Here is a 21,304-nt window from a genome sequence, read left to right as displayed (position 1 = left end):
AAGAAGAGAGTAATAGGCCTGAAGGCTGGGACTCAGGTCAGACGGTGCCGCTGGGACTTCTGGGAAATGAAGTCCCAGGAAGGGCTCGTGGATGTCCACTGACTTCCCCTCTTGACGGGCTCGGTGGCAAAAGACTCCGTTTCCCAGAAGGTATAGGCTCGGAGGCTCGTCCAACACCTTCAGGCTTACACGCTCGCTCAGCCCCGCTGGGTTCTGGGAGTTGTAGTTCCTGGTCGGTGGGGTGCGCAGGCGCGCTTCCCAGAGGCCAGACAGTTCGGGCCTTTGTTCTCGGGGCGGCTCGGCGGTGCAGGTGAGCGAGAGGGGGGATGGGGCTGAGGGCGCAGTGCGCGTGTGCGCGGCGTAAGTATGTGAGTGTGCGTGTGCTACGAGGGGGCGCGAGGGTGTGTGCCCCAGGGCTGGGGGAGGGGCAGGGGCCCGGGCCCCTGAGGCGGGGCGGGGCGGGGGCGGGGTGGGAGCCTGGCACCGCGAGCGGAGCGCGGGAGATGAGGTTCGAATACCACCCCTGACTCTTGCCTCCTCCCTCAGTTTCCCCGTCTGTAAAATGGTGATAATAACAGCACCTGCAAAGTCCCGCGGAACAGGGGGAGACAGACAGACAGGTGGAGTAAGAGTCAGATCCCGGGTTCAAGTCCCGCCGCTGCTTAAGCCTGTGACGTCACCGCGCCGGGCTTCCCCGCAGCATTTCTCCGCGAGCCTCAGCGGGGGGTCCTTGATTTCCGGCTGGAAATCACCCACCCGCGCAGATGAGACCCCGAGGCGCGGGAACCACGATGACGTTTATATAGAACTGGAGGGTTCTGGTCACTGTCCTCACAGCAACCCCGGGAGGACACTGAGGCAGACAGGTGCAGTGACTGGTCCAGGGTCATGCAGCCTTGCTGCACACTGGCCTTGAACTCCCTGGCCTCTGGCGCGGCCCCCTTGGATCAGAGACTCAACTGAGCGAGTAGGAGACCCAGGACGTTTCAGGGAGACTGAGGCCGGGCAGGCAGGACGGCCTTCTTTGGGAGGAGTGGAAATGGAGGCAGAGGGAAGGCTGCCCGGGTGGGGGGGCGGCCTTAAGAGACACACATTGGGGGGCGTGGCCCGCGGGCGAGTTTGTTGCGCTTGACTACGCCTTTGTTTGGAATAGAAGGGGTTTTGTTTTTCCTTTTTTAGTGGGGGGAGTCAGGTTGGAGAGAGAAATTTGATTTTTGTTCCTTAAAAGAATTACGACTCAGAGAGGGGAGAGGGAGGGAGAGAGAGAATTTGGAACTCAAAACTTTAAATGAAAATGTGAAAAAATGGAAAAAATTAAGTATTAAGAGCATCACTATTGCTCTGTTTTGTAAAAAAAAAAAAAAAAAGAAAAACAATAACAACGCACCTTTAAGCTGCGTACCTTTTGTTTTACTCTGGTATGGAATTTTATCTTTTCTTTTAAGATGACTCCAGATTGTAAGTGGCAGTTACATAGATAGTAGCTCAGAAGGAATTACAGTTAGCAGAAAATAGATGTGAGGTAAGCCTAGAATTGGAAAGCTCTTAGCAGCTTGACCGCCCGCTTTGCCGAGTCTTGAAATCCTGGTTCTGGGGGGTAGAGGAAGGGCTTTCCAGCCATGGGACAGGGAGGCTGGGAAGCCATGGAGAAAGGAGATGAAATATCGGACCAGTGTGGCTGGGTCATAGAGCGGACGAGTGGGATGTAAGACCGCTAGAGAGGTGAGAAGGGGAATGCCAAATGGAGGAGTTTTTACTTGATCTGAAGGCAACAGGGAGCCACTTTAAGGGAGTGACGTAGTCAAACCTGCTGTTTAGGAAAATGACTTTGGTGACTGTGTGGAGGAGTAGGTAGAAGCTGGAGGCAGGGAGGCCAGTTAGGAGGCTGTTGCAGTAATTTGGGCAAGACATGATGAGGGACCCGCACTAGGGTGCTGGCCAGGCAAGTGGAGAGAAGCCTAGAGATGATGTGGAAATGAAAAAGACAAGATTTGGCAAGTGATTGGATATGTGGGGTGAGTGTGAGTGAGACCTAGAGGTCTACTGAGGCTGCCAGCCCTCGACAGGAATAGGCAAGTTCAGAAGAAGGGAAAGTTTGTGGGGGAAAGATACTGAGTTTTGTTTTGGGCTTGTTGATTTTGAGGTGCTTAAAGTTGGTATTGTGGGAGAGAGATGTTAGGAGAAGTTAGGAGAGATATTAGGATTGTACCTAAAAGTGATCAATGAACCCGCAGGAGCTGATCAGATCCGATGAGATAGTATAAAGAAAAAAGAGAAGTGGATGAACAACAGTCTTGGGGGCACCCACAGTTATTGAGTATAAGATGAGGCTCCACTGAGAAGGTGGAAAAAAGCCGGATAGGTAGAAAAAAGGAGAGAGCAGTGCCAGGAGAACCCAGAGAACAGAGTACAGGGGAAACGAACAGGGGAAACCAGCGTCTCCCGTGCAGCAGAGGTCAGCAACAATGCATACTGGGAAAAGGCCAGTAGACAGGGCAGTTGAGAGGCCACTGGTAACTTTGGAGAGAGCAGTTTTGGTTCAGCAATGAGGTTGGATGCCTGATCGAAGAAGGCTGATGAGGAAGTGAGAGGAGAGAAAGCAGAGGCACCAGATAGAGAGGAGAGTTGTAGGATGATAGCTGGCAGATATGATGGGATCTGGGGAGGGTGAGGGATAAGAGAGACTTGGGTGTATTTCTGGAGCTCAGGAGAGAGATTAGGACCGGATCCAGGAATCATATACCTACAAATGATCCTTGAAGCCTTGGGAGCTATTCAGATCAGCAGCTGAAGAAAGGAGTCAGACCCCTTGATGGCAGGGTCTGGTCTGTTTTTCGCCTTTCCGAATATCCCTGTGCTTAGCATGGTTCTTGGCATGTAGTAAGTGCTTACTAAATGCTGGCTAGTGGCTTGAGATCGATGGTTAGAGGGAGGGAGGATGACAGTAGAGGTAAACTGCGGGGAGATGGGAGGCGATGAGATCAAGGTCACTCGTAGAGGGGTTGGCCTTGGCAAGCAGAAGGGCCACCTCCTCTTCAGAGACTGGATGAAGGGGGAGAGAGCCGGGGTGATGACCCTGGCTTCTGAGATGAAAAGGAGGAGGTCCTTGTTCGCCCCACAGAACCCAGACTCGCCACGCCCACCCTCACACATCGTCTGGGCTCCTGCCTTTTGGAAGGCTCTCCTTACGGGCCGCCTCTGATGCCGTTTCAGTAGAATCGAGCTTCTAGAGGGCAGGGGTTATTTTAGTGTTGTCTTGGTGCCCCCAGCATTGTGCCTGGCACATAGTAGACACGTGAGGCTGTAGACGTGGACTTGGAAAAGTGACTAGCGTGGGTGGGATCTGAACCCAGACTGTCTGCTCTTCACACTGTCGGATCAGTCACTCAGAAAAGAAGTATTTATTAAGTGCTTACTGTGTACCACAAGTTTCATAATTGCTTATGGAATTGAATTGGAAATAGTTGAGAGACTTAAGTCCTGTGTCTGAACCACAGCCCACTCCAGGGGCTCTGTTGAGTCTTTTTGACTAAATTCTAGAACAGGGAAGGGTCAGGGGTGCGGGAGGACCCGGCAAGGGAGAAGGGACCATGTTTATTATATTGTTAGAGCGACAATGTACATCCTTCCAAGTGTATCTGTCTTCTTTTTTCCCTTTCTCCCTTCACCTTCCTCTCTGTCTCCCTTTCTGTCTCAATAGAAGTGCGAACCTTTCTATACCGAGATATACAAAAAGAGGAGGAAAAGGTTGGAGGGGTGGGGCTCAGTCCCATGTCGTCACACGCTGTGGAGCAGCAGAGGAGAGGGAGGAGTCCTGCAGGGAGGTTGGGATTGGCACCCAAAGGGCTCTGGAGGATGGGTGCCAGGAACCTGGACCATGGTGGGGCTGGAGGTGGCAGTCAGCCCCTGGGAAGGAGGCAGTGGTGAGGGGGAGGGTGAAAATTGGGCAGAGGAGAGACTGGAGAGCTCAGGGGAGTGGAGGAGGGTGAGGGGAGAGGGGACGAGGACAGGGGTGTCTGAAGGTAGAAGGTAGGGAATGACGCGGTAGGGGAAACTCTGGACCCAGAGCCGGGCATCAAGCGATTGTGCCACCTTGCCATCTGAGGCATTTCTTAAGCACCTACTTTGTGCCAATCACTGTGCTAGGCACTGGGGATAAAGAGACAAAAGTGAAACATTTCCTGCCCCCAAGGAGCTTACATTCTAGTAGGAGAGATGGGGAAAGGGGCTGGCCTAGGGCGGTAGGGAGCTGAGGGTACTAATGGTGTGCTGGACTTGGAATTAGGAAGGTCTGAGTTCAGCCATGGGCAGGTCACTTCTTGTCTCTGAGCTTCAAGCAGCTCTGGAGGACCGAAAATCAGAGGCAGGCTGCAATCTGATAAGGAGAGGGACTCACCCACACCCACAGACTCACAGGTTCTTGTGACGCAGATATGTTCCAGGTACGGGGGGCACAAAGATGTGAGTGGAGCAGCGTCTGCCCTCAAAAGCTTACACTCTCCCATTTATCCTTTTTCTACAACAGCCTCACGCCAGCTGGGGGCACCTTAACTGTCTGTGGGATGACCGGAGTGATCACGTCCTCCGCTGTTCATCCAAGGCATCTGGCTGTCTGCGGGGACCTGGGCGATGGCGGCCCTCCCAGCGGCTTGCTGCTGACTGCCCAGGGCAGCGATGATCAGAACCGACATTTACGGGGCCTTTAAGGGATGTGAAGCCCGTTCCATGTTATCTCACTCCATCCTCACAACACCTCTTGTGAGGCAGATACTCTTATTTCCCTTTGGGTGGATGAGGAGGAACCAGGTTGTGATTTCACTGATATAAGGAGTTCTCAGGTGAGGAAACTCCTCTACCAGTACAGATCAGCAGCAGCCACTGTGATCTTTGCGAGGTCTCGGAAGATTCGAGTTTCAGTGACTTGTCCACGGTCACACAGCCAATATGTGGCAGCCAGGATTTGAACTTGGGACATCCTGACCCTGAGACTCTCTGTCTAACCTCTCTGCCATACTGCCTCTCATCCCAGTTTTAGATGAGGAAACTGAGGCTCAGAAAGGTTAAGGGACTTGTACAGGGTGTACAGCTAGTATGCAGGATTTGAACCCAGGCCTTCCTGATTATAAGTCCAGCTTCAGACCCTGTCGTGCATTGTTTCTTATAAGAAGAGTTCCCTGCTAAGGAGGCAGAGAGCTGGGCCCAGAGTGACTGTTCCAACTGAAATGACCTTTCTTTTGAGTCTACAGGAAGGTGAAAGAGGATCCTGGGGGCCCCAGATAGGGACGGGCTGCATCCTTGGGGAGCAGAAATCCACTGTATGAGGAGACCCAGCTCCTGAGACCTCTCGCTGCACCTTCAGGGCTGATGAAAGGCAGCCAGTCTGATAGCAGCTAATACTGGACCGGTACCATTTCACCATCTGGCCTTTGTACTAACTCCAGAGCACTTAGGAAACAAGGCAAAGGCGACCATGGAAAATTTGACCCAAATGCTTGAGAAAGGTGAGAATCAAGGAACTCGGGGGCACAGGTTGGTACAGGGTTGGAGGGGGCATGGACAACTGCCATTGTGAAGGAGATATCAAAGTAAACCTCAAAGGGCAGGGCAAGAAATGGGTTCCTTCCAATAGTTTTCCTATGTTGTGTTTTCCAGTCCCTCTCACCATCCTGGTCACCCTCCTCTGGCCATGTTTCACCCGGTCAGTGGCTTCCCTAGAATGTGGCACCAAGAACTACAGCTGGTTCTCCAGCCTTGGTCAGACCAGGATAGAGTGGAGGGGGACCACAGGAAGATGGTAGTGTAGTAGATCCAGAACGGATAGAGGGAGTTTGCTTATGCCAGTGAAACCACAGGGCCAACCCCATCCCTTCATCTTGATTTTGTGCAACGACATGTTAAATAGAACGTAAGCTCCTTCAGGGCAGACTCTTATTTTTTTTTTAAACCACCAGACTTAGTATTGTGCCTTGTATGGGGTAAATATTGAATACATTTATATTGTTAGCTATCACTCCCAACTTGGGAAATTTCGCCGCTGATAAAAATGCTGAATAAATCCAGGACAGAGCCCTGTAGCTGTGGCACCACTCTGGAGCCAGGCTCTGTTAAGGTCAGCTCTTTGGGTCTGCTCATTCAACTAATTCCGTGTCTCTTAACTACACAATCATCCAGCCCACAGCTTTCCTTTCTTTTTCTCACAAGGGTATGGGGAGTGATGGATTTTTTGTTATTGTCAGTCCAGGCCAGTGATTTTTATCAAATATCAAATATTTTACCAATAATACCTGAAAAATCAGACAAATGAACAAAACCTAGCAATTGGTAGCTGAGTGCTATCTGGAGAGCCCACCGCACTCAGTTTGGAAGTTGCCTGTCACTACTGGTCTCCGTCATGAGCTCTTTCTCTCCCTGCATATATCTCTGCCTCCTCAAGACCCTGCCCTGTCCCGAGAAAGGAGCATAGAGGAAGAGGAGGAACAAGGCGTGACCTCTAGACTTCTGACAACCAGATCCCAGGTGAGTTGGAGCTTTCACTTTCCTGAAATGCCAACTCTGTTCTCAGGAGCATTTCCTTCCCTCTTCGTGCTCTGAGTCACATCCAGTCAAGTCACATTCAGAAACCTAAGGCCTGCTCCTCTCCCAGAAGACTTAGTCTATTCTGATGGGTGGTGTCAAGGTCATGGAGTTCATAGAGCATTCATGCTGGAAGGGACATTAGCAATCACCCGGTGCAGAATTCTCATCTGACGTAGAATAATGAGAATAATAAAAATAATAACTGACATTTATACAGGACTTTAAGGGTTTTTAGAGTACTTGATCCTACGAGGAAACTGAGCCTAAGAATGAATGAAATTGAATGCTTTCTGTGCCACGTCATTGGGCCAAACTCAAGGGGCACAAATAGAAAAGTGAGACAGCCCCTGCTTTCATGGCCCTCACATTCTCCTAGATGATGCACATGAGAGGCTTCAGCCACGAGTGAACTGTCTTTCCCAGTTTCACCAGTGAGAGAATGTGGACCAAAACTAGGATCTCTTACTCTCAGTTCAATGTTCTTTCACCACCACATATTCCTCTCAAGGTAAGGCTTCTCGCTCCTCTTGGACCCTTGTTCACCTCTCTACCCACGGTGGTCTCACTGATTAAACCTGCCGTCCACTCAGTACTGAGCAAAGTGCTGTGGTCTGAGAAACTTAACAATAAGCTCCTTCAAGCAATATTGAAAACCATTTTATTAATGCATTTTCATTTGTACTCTCCATTAACTTCCCATTTGTCACCGTCACCAGTAACAGCTGAACAACCAGACCGGGGAGTGCACCTCACTGCAGCGGAGATGAAGGGAGGAGACGGCCTTCTGCGCACGTGGCCCCGACCTCTCCACTGCGCAAAGCAGTGTGCTCTTTGAGGAGGTGTCTCTCTCCCTCCCCCTTCTCTCAGTTTATGTTTAATTAGCTTTATAGTTAAAAACAACAGTGAAAAAGCAATTAATTCTTAATTCCAGTTCCAGTCCTTTTGATCTTATGTTTATGTTAAGTGTCTAGGTGACCCAGTGGCTAGAGGAATGGACCCAAGCATCAGGAAGACCTGAGTTCCAATTCAGCTTCTGACGCTTATTAGCTATGTGACTTGGGACAAGTCACTTAACCCCTCATCTGGAAAATGGGCACAATAATAGCGCCTAGCTTCCAGGTTGTTGTGAGGAGAAAATGAGATCATATCTGTAAAGGGTTTAGCACAGCCCCTGGCACATAGTAGGCGCATTACTTCGTATAGATGTTTCCACTTTTCTACTCATGTTAACATTTATTTTTCTGTGTTTCACTATGTGCCTGGTACTATGCTGAGGGCTGGGGACACAGAGACAAAAATGAACAGACCCTGCCCTTAAGGAGCTTACATTCTGTGTAACATGTTATTGCACAAAGTCAAGATGAAGGGATGGGGTTGGCCCTGTGGTTTCACTGGCATAAACCAACTCCCTCTATCAGTTCTGTATCTACTACACTACCATCTTCCTATGGTCCCCCTCCACTCTATCCTGGTCTGACCAAGGCTGGAGAACCAGCTATAGTTCTTGGTGCCACATTCTAGGGAAGCCACTGACCGGGTGAAACATGGCCAGAGGAGGGTGACCAGGATGGTGAGAGGGACTGGAAAACATAACATAGGAAAAGTGTTGGTTATCCAAAAGGATCTCCCAGACTAGGGCATGGGCCAAATCTAATAAGGTGAAATTCAAGAGAAAGAAACGTAAAATCTTGCCCTTGGACACAGAAGAAGCAATTTCACAGATATCAGATGGGAGAGACACGGACAGGCAGCAGTTTGTCTTAAAAATAGCCGGGGGTTTTAGTAGACCACAAGCTCAGTGTGAGTCAGCAGTGGGATGTGACAGTAAAAAAGCGAATGCCGTCTTGGGCTGCCATGAAAAGAGTCTCCTAATGCTCTGCCTTTGGAGTCTTGTGTTCAGTTCTGGGGGCCACAGTTTAAAAATGACATTGGTAAGGTGGAGAGCGTCCAGAGGAAGGCAGCTAGAATGATCGAAGGCCTGGAGCCCATTTGTCTCAGGAGGATCAGTTAGAGGAGCTGGCCGTGTTTAACCTGGAGGAAAGAACATTCAAAGGGGAAGTGAGAGCTGCCTCCAAGGATTTAAAGGGCTGGCATGTGGGGGGGGGGGGCAGGGTGGTTAGACTTGTTCCATGTGGCCCAAATGGGCAAAGCCAGAGTCAGGAAGAATTTCCTACGGATTCGATGTGTCTGGAGAGGTGATAAGTTTTCCCTTCTCCTCCTCAGACTTCGAGTAGAGGCTGGATGACAATAATTGCTAACATTTATATTGTACTTTAAAGTTGGCAAAGTATTTGCATTTGGTCCTCATAACAACCCTGTGAGGATAGTGCCATTATCATTCCCATTTTACAGATGAAGAAACTAAGGTCAGGAGAGGTTAGATGACTTGACCAGGGTCACACAGCTAGTAAGTGTCTGAAGGCCAAGTCCAGTTGTCTATCTGCTCTACTCCCTATATGCTTCTAGGTAATTTATAGGATGGACTCTCATTCTACGTGTGTATATTACAGTGGGGATTCTATTGTTTGGGCCAGATGGGCTCTTGAGGTTCCTTTTAACTCTTAAATTCTGTGATCTTGAGAAATATTGGAAGGAGCGTAACATTTTCCAACCTTCAACACCGAGTAAACCAATTCCTGTTCATTCTGCCAGTTTCCTGTCTTCTACGTGATCCATGCCAGTGAGTCAGTCACTAAGCATTTATTAAGCTCCTGTTGTATGCCAGGCACCAGGGAAGATCTCTGGCTAAGGAAGATTGCTTGATGTTTCAGCAGTCAGTGACGTTCAAGGATGTGGCTGTGAACTTTACTCGAGAAGAATGGCGACATCTGGGCCCTGCTCAGAGGGACCTCTACAGGGATGTGATGCTGGAGAATTACAAGAACTTTGCTTCCCTGGGTAAGGACGGTCTTTCCTCGACTCCGAATCTGCCCATTGGGCAGGAAGGCTGCAGGAGGAGCTCTGGGCTCCTCAGCTGAGTTTCAGCTTCACGTGCAGAGGAGTTTTAAAAATACATGTAGGACATTCCAAAATTATCTAAGGCTGACCTATAGAATGTTTCTATTCTCTGCTCCCAGCAAGTCGGTCTTTATTGTGCTAGTTCTGAGGTTCACTTCTCCAGTTTCTGTTTCCTCTGGTCAGAGTCTACTCTAAAACCCCAATGCAGATACTTGAAGACACGAAGGGTCCCCATAGCTTCAGAGGTGGTGGATCAGATGAACTCATTTTCCTTCCGAGTAAAGTCACCTTAACCATTCTCCCATGTTTGCTGGGATGCCATCACAGAGTTCTTCAGAGGACTTTTGTACTTCCTTTTGTTTTTTTAGCATTCCTTGAAGAAAGAGGAATTGGCAGGAATTGAAAGGAGTAATCATAATAATAATTAAAAATAATAATTATAGCTAGCATTTACATAGCACTTTAAGGATTGTGAAATGTTATATATATATAGATAGATAGATAGATAGATAGATAGATAGATATAGATCAATGCATTTGATCTTTATGATCTTCATTTTCAAAAAAGAGAGGAGACTAGAGTTAGGAAAGGATAGGCCAGTGGGTCCAATGTGGATTCCTGGCAAAACTCTAAAGCATATTATTAGAGCAATGGTTAGCAAACCTCTAGAGAAGGTAGTAGGCATTCCAAAGAGTCTCACAAAAAGGTCCTGCCAGACTCTTCTTTTTTTTAATTAAATTTAATTTTTTTCAATCAATGAAACTGTTTTCTCTCCTTCCCACTTCCCGCACCTCCACTGAGAAAGAAAGAAAAAACAAAATCTTGTTACAAACACATGTAGTCAAACAAAACCAATTCCATCCCCCCTCCCCCATATGTCTCATTCTGCACTCTGAGCCCTTCACCTCTCTATCAAGAGGTGAGTAACATGTTTAATGATGAGTCTTCTGGAATTGTAGTTGGTGATTACATTAATCAAAATCCCTAAGTCTTTCAGAGTTGTTTGCCTTTTCATGTTGCATTCCTTTAATTGTTCTCGTGATTCTCTTAACATCACTCTATCAGTTGTCCCAGGTTCCTCTGAAAGTGTCCCTTTCCTAATTTCTTTCCTTTGGCACAATGGCATGCCATGACATGCATATACTATAACCTGTGTAGTCATTCCTCAATTGATAGGCACCATCTTAGTTTCTAATTCTTTGCCACCACAAAAAGAGCTGCTTTAAATTCTTTTATGCATATGGGTCCTTTTCCTCTTTCTTTGATCTCTTTGGGGTATAGACTTCATAATGGTATCACTGGGTATGCCCAGTTTAATAACCTTTTAGGCATAGATCCAAATTGCTTTCCAGAATGGCTGGACCAATCCATAGGTCCATCAGCAGTTCACCAATGTATCTGTTTTCCACAGCCCCTGGAGCGCGGTCATTTTCCATTTTTGTCAATTTTGCAAATCGGGTGGGTGTGAAGTAGAACCTCAGAGTTGCTTTCATTTGGATTTCTCTAATAATTAGTGACTTAGAGACTTCTTTCCTTTCTTAAAGAGTTTAGGACTTGGATTATTATCTTCCTTTTCACCCTAAACTCTGTTCTCATGCTTGGAGATTTCAGTGTACATATGAGTGCCCCATCAAACACCCAGTTCGTTATTGTCCTAAGTTCCCAAGACCTGCACCATCAGTCCATTTCAGTCACTGATAAGAATGGTCATACCTTAAATATCCCTATCACTCAGGAATGTTTGACTTTCTTGGTCCAGAATTCTGAAATTGTGTCCCTCCCACCACCCAAATCACTGTATACATTTTATATTTTTTCTTCCTAATGGATGTAAGCTCTTTGAGGGAGCTTTTATTTTTTTGTCTCTGGATTCCAGACTCCTAGCACTGTGCCTGGCACAGAGTAGGCACTTCATAAATGTTTATTGAATGAATAAATGCAATTCCTTCCTCTGACCATAGCCTCCCATCCTCCTATCTTTTCCTCTTCCTTACTTTTTCTAATCATTTCCCAATTTTGCACTCTAACTTTCAGTCACTTCACTCCTCCCTGCTCTCCCAATTCATCACCCCTGCTCTGCCCTTCCTAGTTTTGACCCTATAATGAATTAGTTCAACTCTATATTGTATTTGATACGTGAATCCATTTCCTTCTTGTATTGTTTCTTCTCATGTTTTGTCAAATCCCGGCCTTGGTTTACCCAATCCACCTTTTCTGCTCTTGAATGAAGTCAAACAACTATTTGGGTCCTCACTGCTTCATGAAGTCCCTTTTTTAAAAATATTTTTATATTTTTTCCCAGTTACATGTAAAACAATTTTAAACATTCATCCTTTAAAATTTTGAGTTCTAAATTCTCTGTCTTCCTCCCCTCCTCACTTCTTGAGAAGGCAAGCAATTTGATATAGATTATACCTGCTCAGCCATGCAAAACACATTTCCTATTAGCGGTGTTGTGAAAGAAAACACAGACCCCTCCCCCTCAAAAAAAAAAACCATTCAGACTCCATCAGTTTTTTCTCTGAAGGTGGATAGCATTTGTCATAAGTCCCTTGGAATAGTCTTTGATCACTGTCTAGCTAAGAGTAGCTAAGTCATTCACAGTTCATCATACAATGTTGCTGTTACTGGGTACAATGTTCTGCTTCTGCTCACTTCACTTTGCATCAGTTCACCTAAGTCTTTCGTGGAAATCCTTTCATTCTTGCTAGGTTGACCTTATTGTTCTCAACACAGATGCTATGCCAAACCTCCTATTCTTTCAGATTTTCTCTCCTACCTTCTTCCACCTGCCTTTAAGCAGACCTCCCTTTGTCCTTCACTAAAATGACAGTCTGTCTGTGGCGAGCTCCCTCTTCTCCTGTGTCATCCTCCAGCCCCACTTCCTTTGCCTCCAGTTGCTGATGGAGAGATGGCTTTTCTTCTTGTCAAGACTAACCCCTAGACTTGTATTCTTGATCCATTCCCTCTTTAATCATCCCTTTTCTCTCTCATTATCATTCCCTCATTTGACCTTGCCATCCCCTCTAGCTATGGTCTTATGTCTGTCCTCTCTTAAATAACCAAACTCCTGGGGAAAAAAAAAGTTGCTTCTGCCTTCTCACCTCCCATTCATCTCACCTCAGCGTCTTGCAAACTGTCTTTTGTCCCTACCACCCTACCGAGGCCACACTCTCCAAGGTCACCACGCTCTCTTAATTGCTAACCTCTTCTCACTCCTCATCCTTCTTGACTTCTCTTCTGCTTCTGACACTTTTGCTGGGTACTCGGTCCTCCTATGACTTTTGTGTCACTGTGTTTTCCTGGTTCCCTTGCCACCTCCCTGACTGATCCGTAACTAAATTATCTTCTTTTTCCTTCCTCTTCACTATGAGTTTCCCCCAAGGATCTGTCCTAGGCCCCTTTCATTTCTCTAGCTATACTTTCTCCCTTAGTGTTCACATAAGCTCCAATGGATTCAGTTACCGTCTTTGTACTTATGACTCCCAGAACTGTATTACCAATCCTTCTGTCTCTTATGAACTCTAGACATTCATTGTCAGCTGCCTCTACCTGAAGGTCTTGGAGACTTCTCAAACACAATATGTCCAAAATGGAAATCATCCCCTTTCCCACTTCACCTGTTCTTCCTCAAACCTTTCCTATTTATCTGATGCATACCATCATCCTTCTAGCCATGCAGGTTTACTACTTCAGAGTCCTCCTCCTCTTTTTTTCTCTTTCTCACCTCCCACACTCAGTTTCCACATCCTACTGATTCTACTCCTACACCACGTTTTACATTTTTTGCCTTCTTTCCATTCACATAGCCACCACCCTTGTTCAAGCTATTATTATGTAGACCAGGGATTCTTACTTGGAGATCTGCAGACATCCTGTGAATATATTTCAGGGGGTCCATGAAGTTGGATGGGAATAAATTCTCTTTCTTTCAATATAATTATTTTCCTTTGTAATCCTGTTTTGTTGTTGTTCAGTCGTGTCTGACCCTTCATGACCCCATCTGGGGTCTTCTTGCCAAAGATACCAGAATGGTTTGCCATTTCTCCAGCTCATTTTACAGATGAGGAACTGAGGCAAACAGGGTTAAATGACTTGCCCAGGGTCACATAGCTAATAAGTGTCTGAGGCCAGATTTGACCTCAAGAAGATGAGTCTTACTGACTTCAGGCCCAGCACTCTATCCACTGCTCCACCTAGCTGCCCCGATCAGATTTTACTTTATTCATTTAAAAACATGTTTCAGAGAAGGGTTCCATAGGAGTTTCATAGGGACCTGCTATCCCCTCTGCTTGATATGCACCTCTTAGAATTTTTAGCTTCACCTCTCTGTCATGAGATGGGCAGAATTCTCCAACATTGGTCCTCTGGAAGCATGATCAACAGTCTGTGTTGATCAGATTAAATCTTTCAGTATTGGAATTGGGAAGGCAGAGGAGATTCTTACTCAGTTATGGAGAGGACTAGATGCCCTTCAAAGACCCTTCCTACTTTGAGAGTCCGTGACTATCTGAGATGGCTCTTCTGCTACCAATCCTTTCTCATTTCTTTCCCCTGTCATCAGGGCTTCCCGTTTTTAAACCAGACGTGATATCCCAGTTGGAGCGAGGGGAAGGACCGTGGACGCCAGAGGCCGAGGTCCCACAAGTTTCTTGTCCAGGTGAGCGAGTAAGAACCATGTGTACGAGGCTCGTTGTTGATTCAAGGCTGAGCTAGCCAGAAGTCAATATGGAATAGAAGCATCTCCTCAAAGGGTTTTACTTAAGTGAAAAAGGGATTAGGTTTCCTAACACAAAGTCCTTCCTGTGCCTTCATTTTTCCTTTCAACAATTCAGATCCTTTTCCCTAGAAGTTATTCTACTACCTTAGTTCCTTGAGAGAAAGGACTGCTTTTCTTTTTTGTCTTTGTATTTTTACTACCTAGTACAGTCATTTGATCAGTGTTTATTGGTTGACTATTAGGCATGTAACACTGACCGAGACCTTTGGAGGCATTCTAAAGAATGAGAGACTTTCACTGCCCTTAAGCATTTTTAGTTTTGTTGGAGAGACAAGCTATACACCTATGTAACCATGAAGTAGCAATGCATGGCCAGGCATGGTGGCTCACTCTTGTATTCCCTACTACCAGAGGAGCCTGGGGCAATGGAATTCTGGAATTCTGGAATTCTGACTGTAGCAGGACTACCGCTGTTCTGGCGTCCACACTCAGTCCAGCACTGATGTGGTGAGCCACGGGGAGCAGGGGACTTCCAGGCTGCTTAAGGAAGGGAAAGCCAACCCAGCTTAGAAACAGAACTGGTCAAAGCCAGCCAGTATTGTGATTGGGCCTGTGAGCAGCCGCTGTACTTTCAGGAGCACTGGAGAGGCAGAGAGACCCAATCCCCACCCCCCAAATCCCCCACAGTGTGTCCACCATATATATTACCAATCAATCAACAAGCATGTATGAAGCATATACCATGAGCCGGCTGTCATGCTATGAACAAGAGATACAGAGTCAAAAACAACAGTCCCTGTTGTCAGGTAGCTTATGTTCTGTCTGGAGAGACAACATGTAAGTACGTCTCTGTCTCCAGATATGTCTCTCTCTATGTCCATCCGTGTGTGTGTGTGCATGTGTACATATGTATGTATATGCATGTGTGTTTATATGCACAGGTATATGCATATATAGCTTGTCTTTCCCTGTCCATATCTATGTCCATGTGCATGTGTGCATGCATGTATATGTGTATAGGTTTACATGCACATGTACATGTGTGTATACACACACACTTTTTAAAGAATTGCACCTATTATATCATTAGTATAGGGAACTTCCAAGGAGGAAAGGCCTACTAATGCCGATCTATACCTCACTTTGCCTTCACCGTTGAAGAGAGTTGTCTGGAGACCTGAGAGGTCAGATGACATTTTCTGGGTAACCTGGCCAGTATGTGTCTCAGAAGGAAGACTTGAACCTCCATTCTTCTTGATTCCAAGACCAGCTCTAGCCGCTAGTCCACACTGCCTGCCATGTACAGAATGGTTGTGGGGAGGGCGGAGGGGAGAGGTGCTAGCAGCTTCTTCGAGTAGGAGATGGTATTTGAACTTTGAAGAAAACAGGATTCTAAGGAGAAGAGGTGAGAAGAGAAGGCATTCCCAGTGTGAGGAACCGCCTCTCATAGAACAAAGATAGCAGCTGGAATGTCATGTTTGAGGAACAGCAGGAAGACCAGGTAGACCGTGGATTGCATGATAAGGCTGGACAAGTATGTGGAAGCCAGGTTGTGAAGGGTCTTAAATTCCAAATAGAGAAGATTACATATGATCCTCTAAGTAATAGGGAGCCACGAGTTTATTGAGCCAGGGAGTGACATAGTCCGACCTTGTCTTCAGGGCTGCCATTTTTGCATCTGAGGTATGGATTAGATAGTGGGGAGTCTCAAGACAGGAAGACCTGTTAGGAGGCTGTTACAATAATTCAGGGGAGAAGGGATGAGCACCTGAACTAAGGTGGTAGCTGTGTGAGTGGAGAGAAGGGAATGTGCACTAGAGACGATGTGGAGGTAGAAACAGCAAGACTTGGTCTGACCTGTGGGGTGACTGAGAGTGAGGACTCCACGTTCACGCCTAGATGGCCAACTTGGGTGCCCTCAACAGTGATGGAGAAGTCTAGAAGAGGCTTAGGTTTAGGAAGGAAGAAAATGAGTTCAATCCATCCAGTTCGAAATTCCTGATATGCATTTGGCAATGTGGGCCTGGAGTACAAGAGAGGCTAGGGTTAGACATATAGATCTAGAAGTCAGCAGCACAGAGATGGTAAATGAACCCATGAGAGCCAGTGAGGCCACTAGGAAGAGAGAAGAGATTCCAGAGCAGAGCCTTGGGTTACACTCACATGTGGTTTGGATGAAGATCTTTCAACAGAGACTAAGGAGTGGCCAGACAGGTATGAGGAGAACCAAGAGAGAGCAGTGTCCCAAAAACTCAAGGACAAGTCAAGTCAACAAGCACTTATGAGGCAACTACTGGCACTTAATACAGTGCCTGGCACCCTAGTAGGTGCTTAATAAATGTTGATTGGTTGATTGATTGACCTGTTCCATGCCATGCACAGTGGTAAGCACTGGGGATACCTCCTCACTCATCTTGAATTTCATTTTTTACTATTTTTTTTATTCCAGTCTCTCTCAGTTAATCCTGATTCTTCTTCCTGGAGGAAAGAGAATCAAGAACTTAGTGTAAAGCACTTTCCTTTTCTCCTGGCACACAGAAACTAATGCTTTTTTTCCCTTTCAGAGTCTCTTGTTCAAAAGCAAAGATGTGAAACCATGAACTTGACTTCAAAGCAAGGCATCTCTATGGGAAGATCATGCATGGGGAGATTAACAAAGAATGGTCCCTGGGATTCCAAGTTGGGAGAACCTTGGAAATTTGATGTCAGGTTGGAGAGGCAGAAGGACAGCTGGGACAAGAGGGCCAGGGAAATAACAGTCATTCACAGAAAAACTTCTAATGAATTAAGTGCTCAGGAATGTTATACATTTGTGAAAAGGTTTAGCCCAGGGTCAGTCTTTGTTCCACAACATAAAGTTCCTGTAGGAAAAATTTTCCATAAATATGATACACTTGAAAAGAGCTTCAAACAGTTTTCTGATCTAAATAAATATAATAGAGTCCACTTAGGGAAGAAGCTTTGTAAATATAATACATGCAGGAAACCCTTCAGTTACCATTCAGATCTTATTCAGTATCGTAAAATCCATACAGGAGAGAAACCCTTTGAGTGTACCGAATGTGGGAAAGGCTTCAGCCAGAGGGGACACCTTATTGATCATCAAAGAATTCATACTGGAGAGAAACCCTTTGCATGTACTGAATGTGGGAAAGCTTTTAGCCTGAGGGTATGCCTTACTCTGCATAAAAGAACTCATACTGGGGAGAAACCCTATAAATGTAATGAATGTGGGAAAGCTTTCAGCCAGAGGGGACACCGAACTGAACATCAGAGAATTCATACTGGAGAGAAACCCTACATCTGTAATCAATGTGGAAAAGCCTTTACCAACAACTCAATCCTACGGAATCATCAACGGATTCATACTGGAGAGAAACCCTATAAATGTGATGCATGTGGGAAAACCTTCAACCAGAGGAGACCCCTTACTGAGCATCAGCGAATTCATACTGGAGAAAAGCCTTTTGGGTGCACTGAATGTGGGAAAGCTTTCAGCCGTAAAGTTTACCTTACTTTACATCAAAGAATTCATACTGGAGAGAAACCATATCAGTGTAACGAATGTGGGAAAACCTTCAGCCAGAGAGGAGCTCTTAAACAGCATCAGAGAATTCATACTGGTGAGAAACCTTTTGAATGTACTGAATGTGGGAAAGTTTTTAGTCATAGGGTATGCCTTACTATGCATCAGAGAGTTCATACTGGAGAGAAACCTTTTGAATGTAATGAATGTGGGAAAGCCTTTAGCCAGCATTCCAACCTTACTCTACATGAGAGAATTCATACTGGAGAGAAACCCTTTGAATGTAATGAATGTGGTAAAACTTTCAGCCAGTTTTGCCACCTAATTGAACATCAGAGAATTCATACTGGAGAGAAACCCTTTGAATGTAATGTTTGTGGGAAAGCCTTCAATCACAAGTGGCAACTTACGGAACATCAGAGAATTCATACTGGAGAGAAACCTTTTGAATGTAATGAATGTGGTAAACACTTCAGCCATAGGACATCTTTTATTAATCATCAGAGGATTCATACTGGAGAGAAACCCTATGAATGTAATGAATGTGGAAAAGCCTTCAGCAACAAATCAAGCCTTTGGAATCATAACAGAATTCATACTGGAGAGAAACCATTTGAGTGTAATGAATGTGGGAAAGCCTTCAGTCAGAGAGGACACCTTACTGCACATCAGAAAATTCATACTGGGGAGAAACCCTTTCATTGTAATGAGTGTGGTAAGCACTTTAGCCACAAGACTTCCTTTATTCATCATCAGAGAATTCACACTGGAGAGAAACCCTATGAATGTAATGAATGTGGGAAAGCCTTCATCAGCAATTCAAATCTCAGAGGACATCAGAGAATTCATACTGGAGAAAAACCCTTTGAGTGTAATGAATGTGGAAAGGCATTCCGTCAAAGTTGCCATCTAACTGAACATAAGAGGGTTCATACTGGGAAGAAACCCTTTGCTTGTAATGAATGTGGGAAAGCCTTTAGCACCAGCTCAACTCTGAGGAAGCATCTTTGTAAGCATCTTTGTAAACTTTAAAGCACTAGGAATATGTTTGATGGCAATGTTGTAATTATCAAATAAGCCATACTGAAAGAATGCCCTTATGATTGTGATTTTAAAAAGGAGAAATGATAGCATGTAGTTCATCACTTAGCAGACATCAGATGCTTCGTACTGGAGAGTCAAGATGTCATTTTGTTGCCAGGTACAATATTATTTGGTCCTTTGTGAGATAAAGACCTTAATATCTTTTATTCCTCCATGTTACCTGCCATCAGGTGATATTAGAGTGTTATTAGTCAGTGCAGCCAAGTATGTTAGGGCAAGGCCTGAACGAATGCCTGAAATTCTTTCCCAAAAATCTGTTAGTAAATCCTCTAAGATGTTATTTAACAAAATAGCTCAACATAATTTTAGAGTAAAGGAATAAAAGTGGGAAGAGAAATTACCTAAAATGACAATTTTTTTTTTGTCTGAGACTGGAACATGATTACTATGAAGCAAGCTTTATTTAAGATCCTCCATGATGTAAATGAATTGACCCTGGGTTGGATTGTGACCTGTTGGATCTTGTCTGGGGGTCTGGGAACATATCATTGAGTATCACTGTTGGAAAGGACCTCAAAAAAATCATTTAATCTTACTGATAACTAGTGGAAATGAAGAATGGAATGGGGGTGAGGTGGAAACAAGAATTGTCTTTTAATGTTTGGATTTCTGTTTGATGCGTCATATTGACTTGAGGAATTTCAAGAGAACCCAGCCTGAAAGATGAAAGTCTAGAACCTTGTGTGTAACTTACACTAAGAATAAACTAGATTTAGGAGGCTGGTGGTGAAACTGATGATATACAAGTGCCATGGCTTGGGTGGGAGCTCACTGCATTGAGGAATAAAAGGGCCACCAGATTTGGTTCTTTATGGACCCAGAGAAACCTTTACTCATCTAAATACACTGGTCCTCAGTGACCTGACAATAGCCAGCATTTATATGGCACCATAAAGTTTGCAAAGCACTTTTTATGTGTTACCGAATTTGACCCTCATTATGACTGTGTGAGGCAGGTGCTGTTATTCCCATTTTACATATGAGGAAACTGAGGCTGAAAGAGATTAAGTGACTTGCCCAGGGTCACACATCTACTAAGTGTCTGAGTCAGGATTTGAACCTAGGTCTTCCAGACTCCAAGTCGAGGACTCTCCACTAGGCTACCTAAGGATTTTTATGTTCTTTGCCCCACAGCTGAAGCAAAGCATTCATTAACCCTTGGTCTCCTTTTTTTCTTCTAAGTCATAGGATTCTGTTCATTAGAATTGGGAGGGGCTTAGGGGTCATCTAGTTCAGGGCTCCTTAAACTTTTTCCACTTGCCACCCCAGTGTTTATGTGTTGACATAGCATGACCTGAGAGCATGCGCTGTGCAAAGTGCACGTGCTTTGTGTTCAGAGTCAAGACTATAGTGAAGTTGTATGATGGATCATAGGCAAGCGCTGCCAGAAACGCCTCCGATTCATCATGCATTTGCTTTTTAATTAATTTTGGTGGTTGTGTTCAGAAGCCTTTTACTGTTGCCAGATTTTTCTCGACTCCTTATGGGGTTGTGACCCATAGTTTAAGAAGCGCTGAATTCTAATCCAACCCCTCTTGCTTTATAGATGAGAAGGTAGTAAGTGGCAAAACTAGGGCTCCAACCCTGGTATTGTGATTCCAAATCTAGTGCTGTTTCCTCTCTACTCCTACAAATCCTTTGCCAACCCTGTACCCTGACCTGTATGCTCATTGGAATCACATTCTTTTTATTTGTTTGTGTTTTTGATTTTTTGGTGAGGCAGTTGGGGTTAAGAGACTTGCCCAGAGTCACACAGCTAGTAAGTGTCAAGTGTCTGAAACTGGATTTGAACTCAGGGCCTCCTGATTCCAAGGCCAGAGCTCAAATTCTTTTTAGTATATCCTATTGTTGGCCTCTATTTCTGGAAACAAAAGCATTAGACTGGTCACTGCTGAAGCAGTAGGTTCTTCTATTTGATGTGCCATTGGAGACACCCAAAGAAGCAGAAGGCTGGATATAGGGAAGGGTACTAGGGCAGCCCACTGCCTTTTTCTCTGCCACTTTATGCTGGGTTCAGAAACGACACTTTCATATCAGGGCAGCCTCTCATCTGCCTCGCACTCCTTGTCCCACTCATACCTCCCAAGTAAGGCTGGGCCAGGGCACTGCCAAGGGTCCGCTGGGGAGCCTCGGGCACAGCGGTCTTTAGGTCGAGTGCTTAGTTGTCTTGAGCCCTAGGGACCGTGCTTCAGGGCAACTGGCTCAGTTGGAGGTGAGGGCTCAGTGTCATGACTGTTCTTCACTCAGAGCATCTCAAGGTTTTGTAGGAATGGTGGAGTCTGTTCATTCAGTCTTACTGTCTTCATGCCTGGGATCGCAGGAGCTAGAAGCCAAACAACTGAGAAACTGGACATTTCTAGCCTAGGAAGAGTGTGTGTGCCTGTGTGTGTGTGTGTATCTGTGTGTGTGTGTCTCTGTG

At 45.6% G+C, this 21,304-nt stretch overlaps 1 protein-coding gene across 5 annotated transcripts; it reads left to right on the top strand.

Moving 5' to 3' along the window:
- Nucleotides 1-277: 277 nt before the first annotated feature.
- LOC114041194 (zinc finger protein 260-like) lies at nucleotides 278-19,225 on the top strand. 5 transcript variants are annotated; one of them, XM_027859520.1, is made up of 6 exons: nucleotides 278-310; nucleotides 5,247-5,501; nucleotides 6,434-6,516; nucleotides 9,351-9,474; nucleotides 14,100-14,195; nucleotides 16,820-19,225. In XM_027859520.1, exons 2-6 carry the CDS (start codon nucleotides 5,471-5,473, stop codon nucleotides 18,811-18,813), a joined length of 2,328 nt encoding a protein of 775 aa, XP_027715321.1. In that variant the 5' UTR covers nucleotides 278-310; nucleotides 5,247-5,470; the 3' UTR covers nucleotides 18,814-19,225. The 5 variants fall into 5 exon arrangements, with proteins under 5 accessions (XP_027715321.1, XP_027715317.1, XP_027715318.1 ...); XM_027859516.1 differs by having other exon boundaries at nucleotides 9,348-9,474; XM_027859517.1 differs by having other exon boundaries at nucleotides 298-310; nucleotides 5,240-5,501; nucleotides 9,348-9,474.
- Nucleotides 19,226-21,304: the final 2,079 nt, after the last annotated feature.

This window comes from Vombatus ursinus, unplaced genomic scaffold, assembly GCF_900497805.2.
Source record: "Vombatus ursinus unplaced genomic scaffold, bare-nosed wombat genome assembly UNPS02014170.1, whole genome shotgun sequence".
Classification (NCBI taxonomy): Eukaryota; Metazoa; Chordata; class Mammalia; order Diprotodontia; family Vombatidae; genus Vombatus; species Vombatus ursinus.
Note: the sequence above shows the minus strand (reverse complement) of the source record. Positions and strands in the feature narration are given on the sequence as shown.

Bases quoted from the DNA above. Each gene is read 5' to 3' on its own strand.
- LOC114041194 (XM_027859516.1), top strand. From the start codon at position 5,471: ATGGAAAATTTGACCCAAATGCTTGAGAAAG. The intron at 6,517-9,347 runs GTGAGTTGGAGC...TTGATGTTTCAG, and splicing joins TTCTGACAACCAGATCCCAG to CAGTCAGTGACGTTCAAGGA. The intron at 14,196-16,819 runs GTGAGCGAGTAA...TTTCCCTTTCAG, and splicing joins CCCACAAGTTTCTTGTCCAG to AGTCTCTTGTTCAAAAGCAA.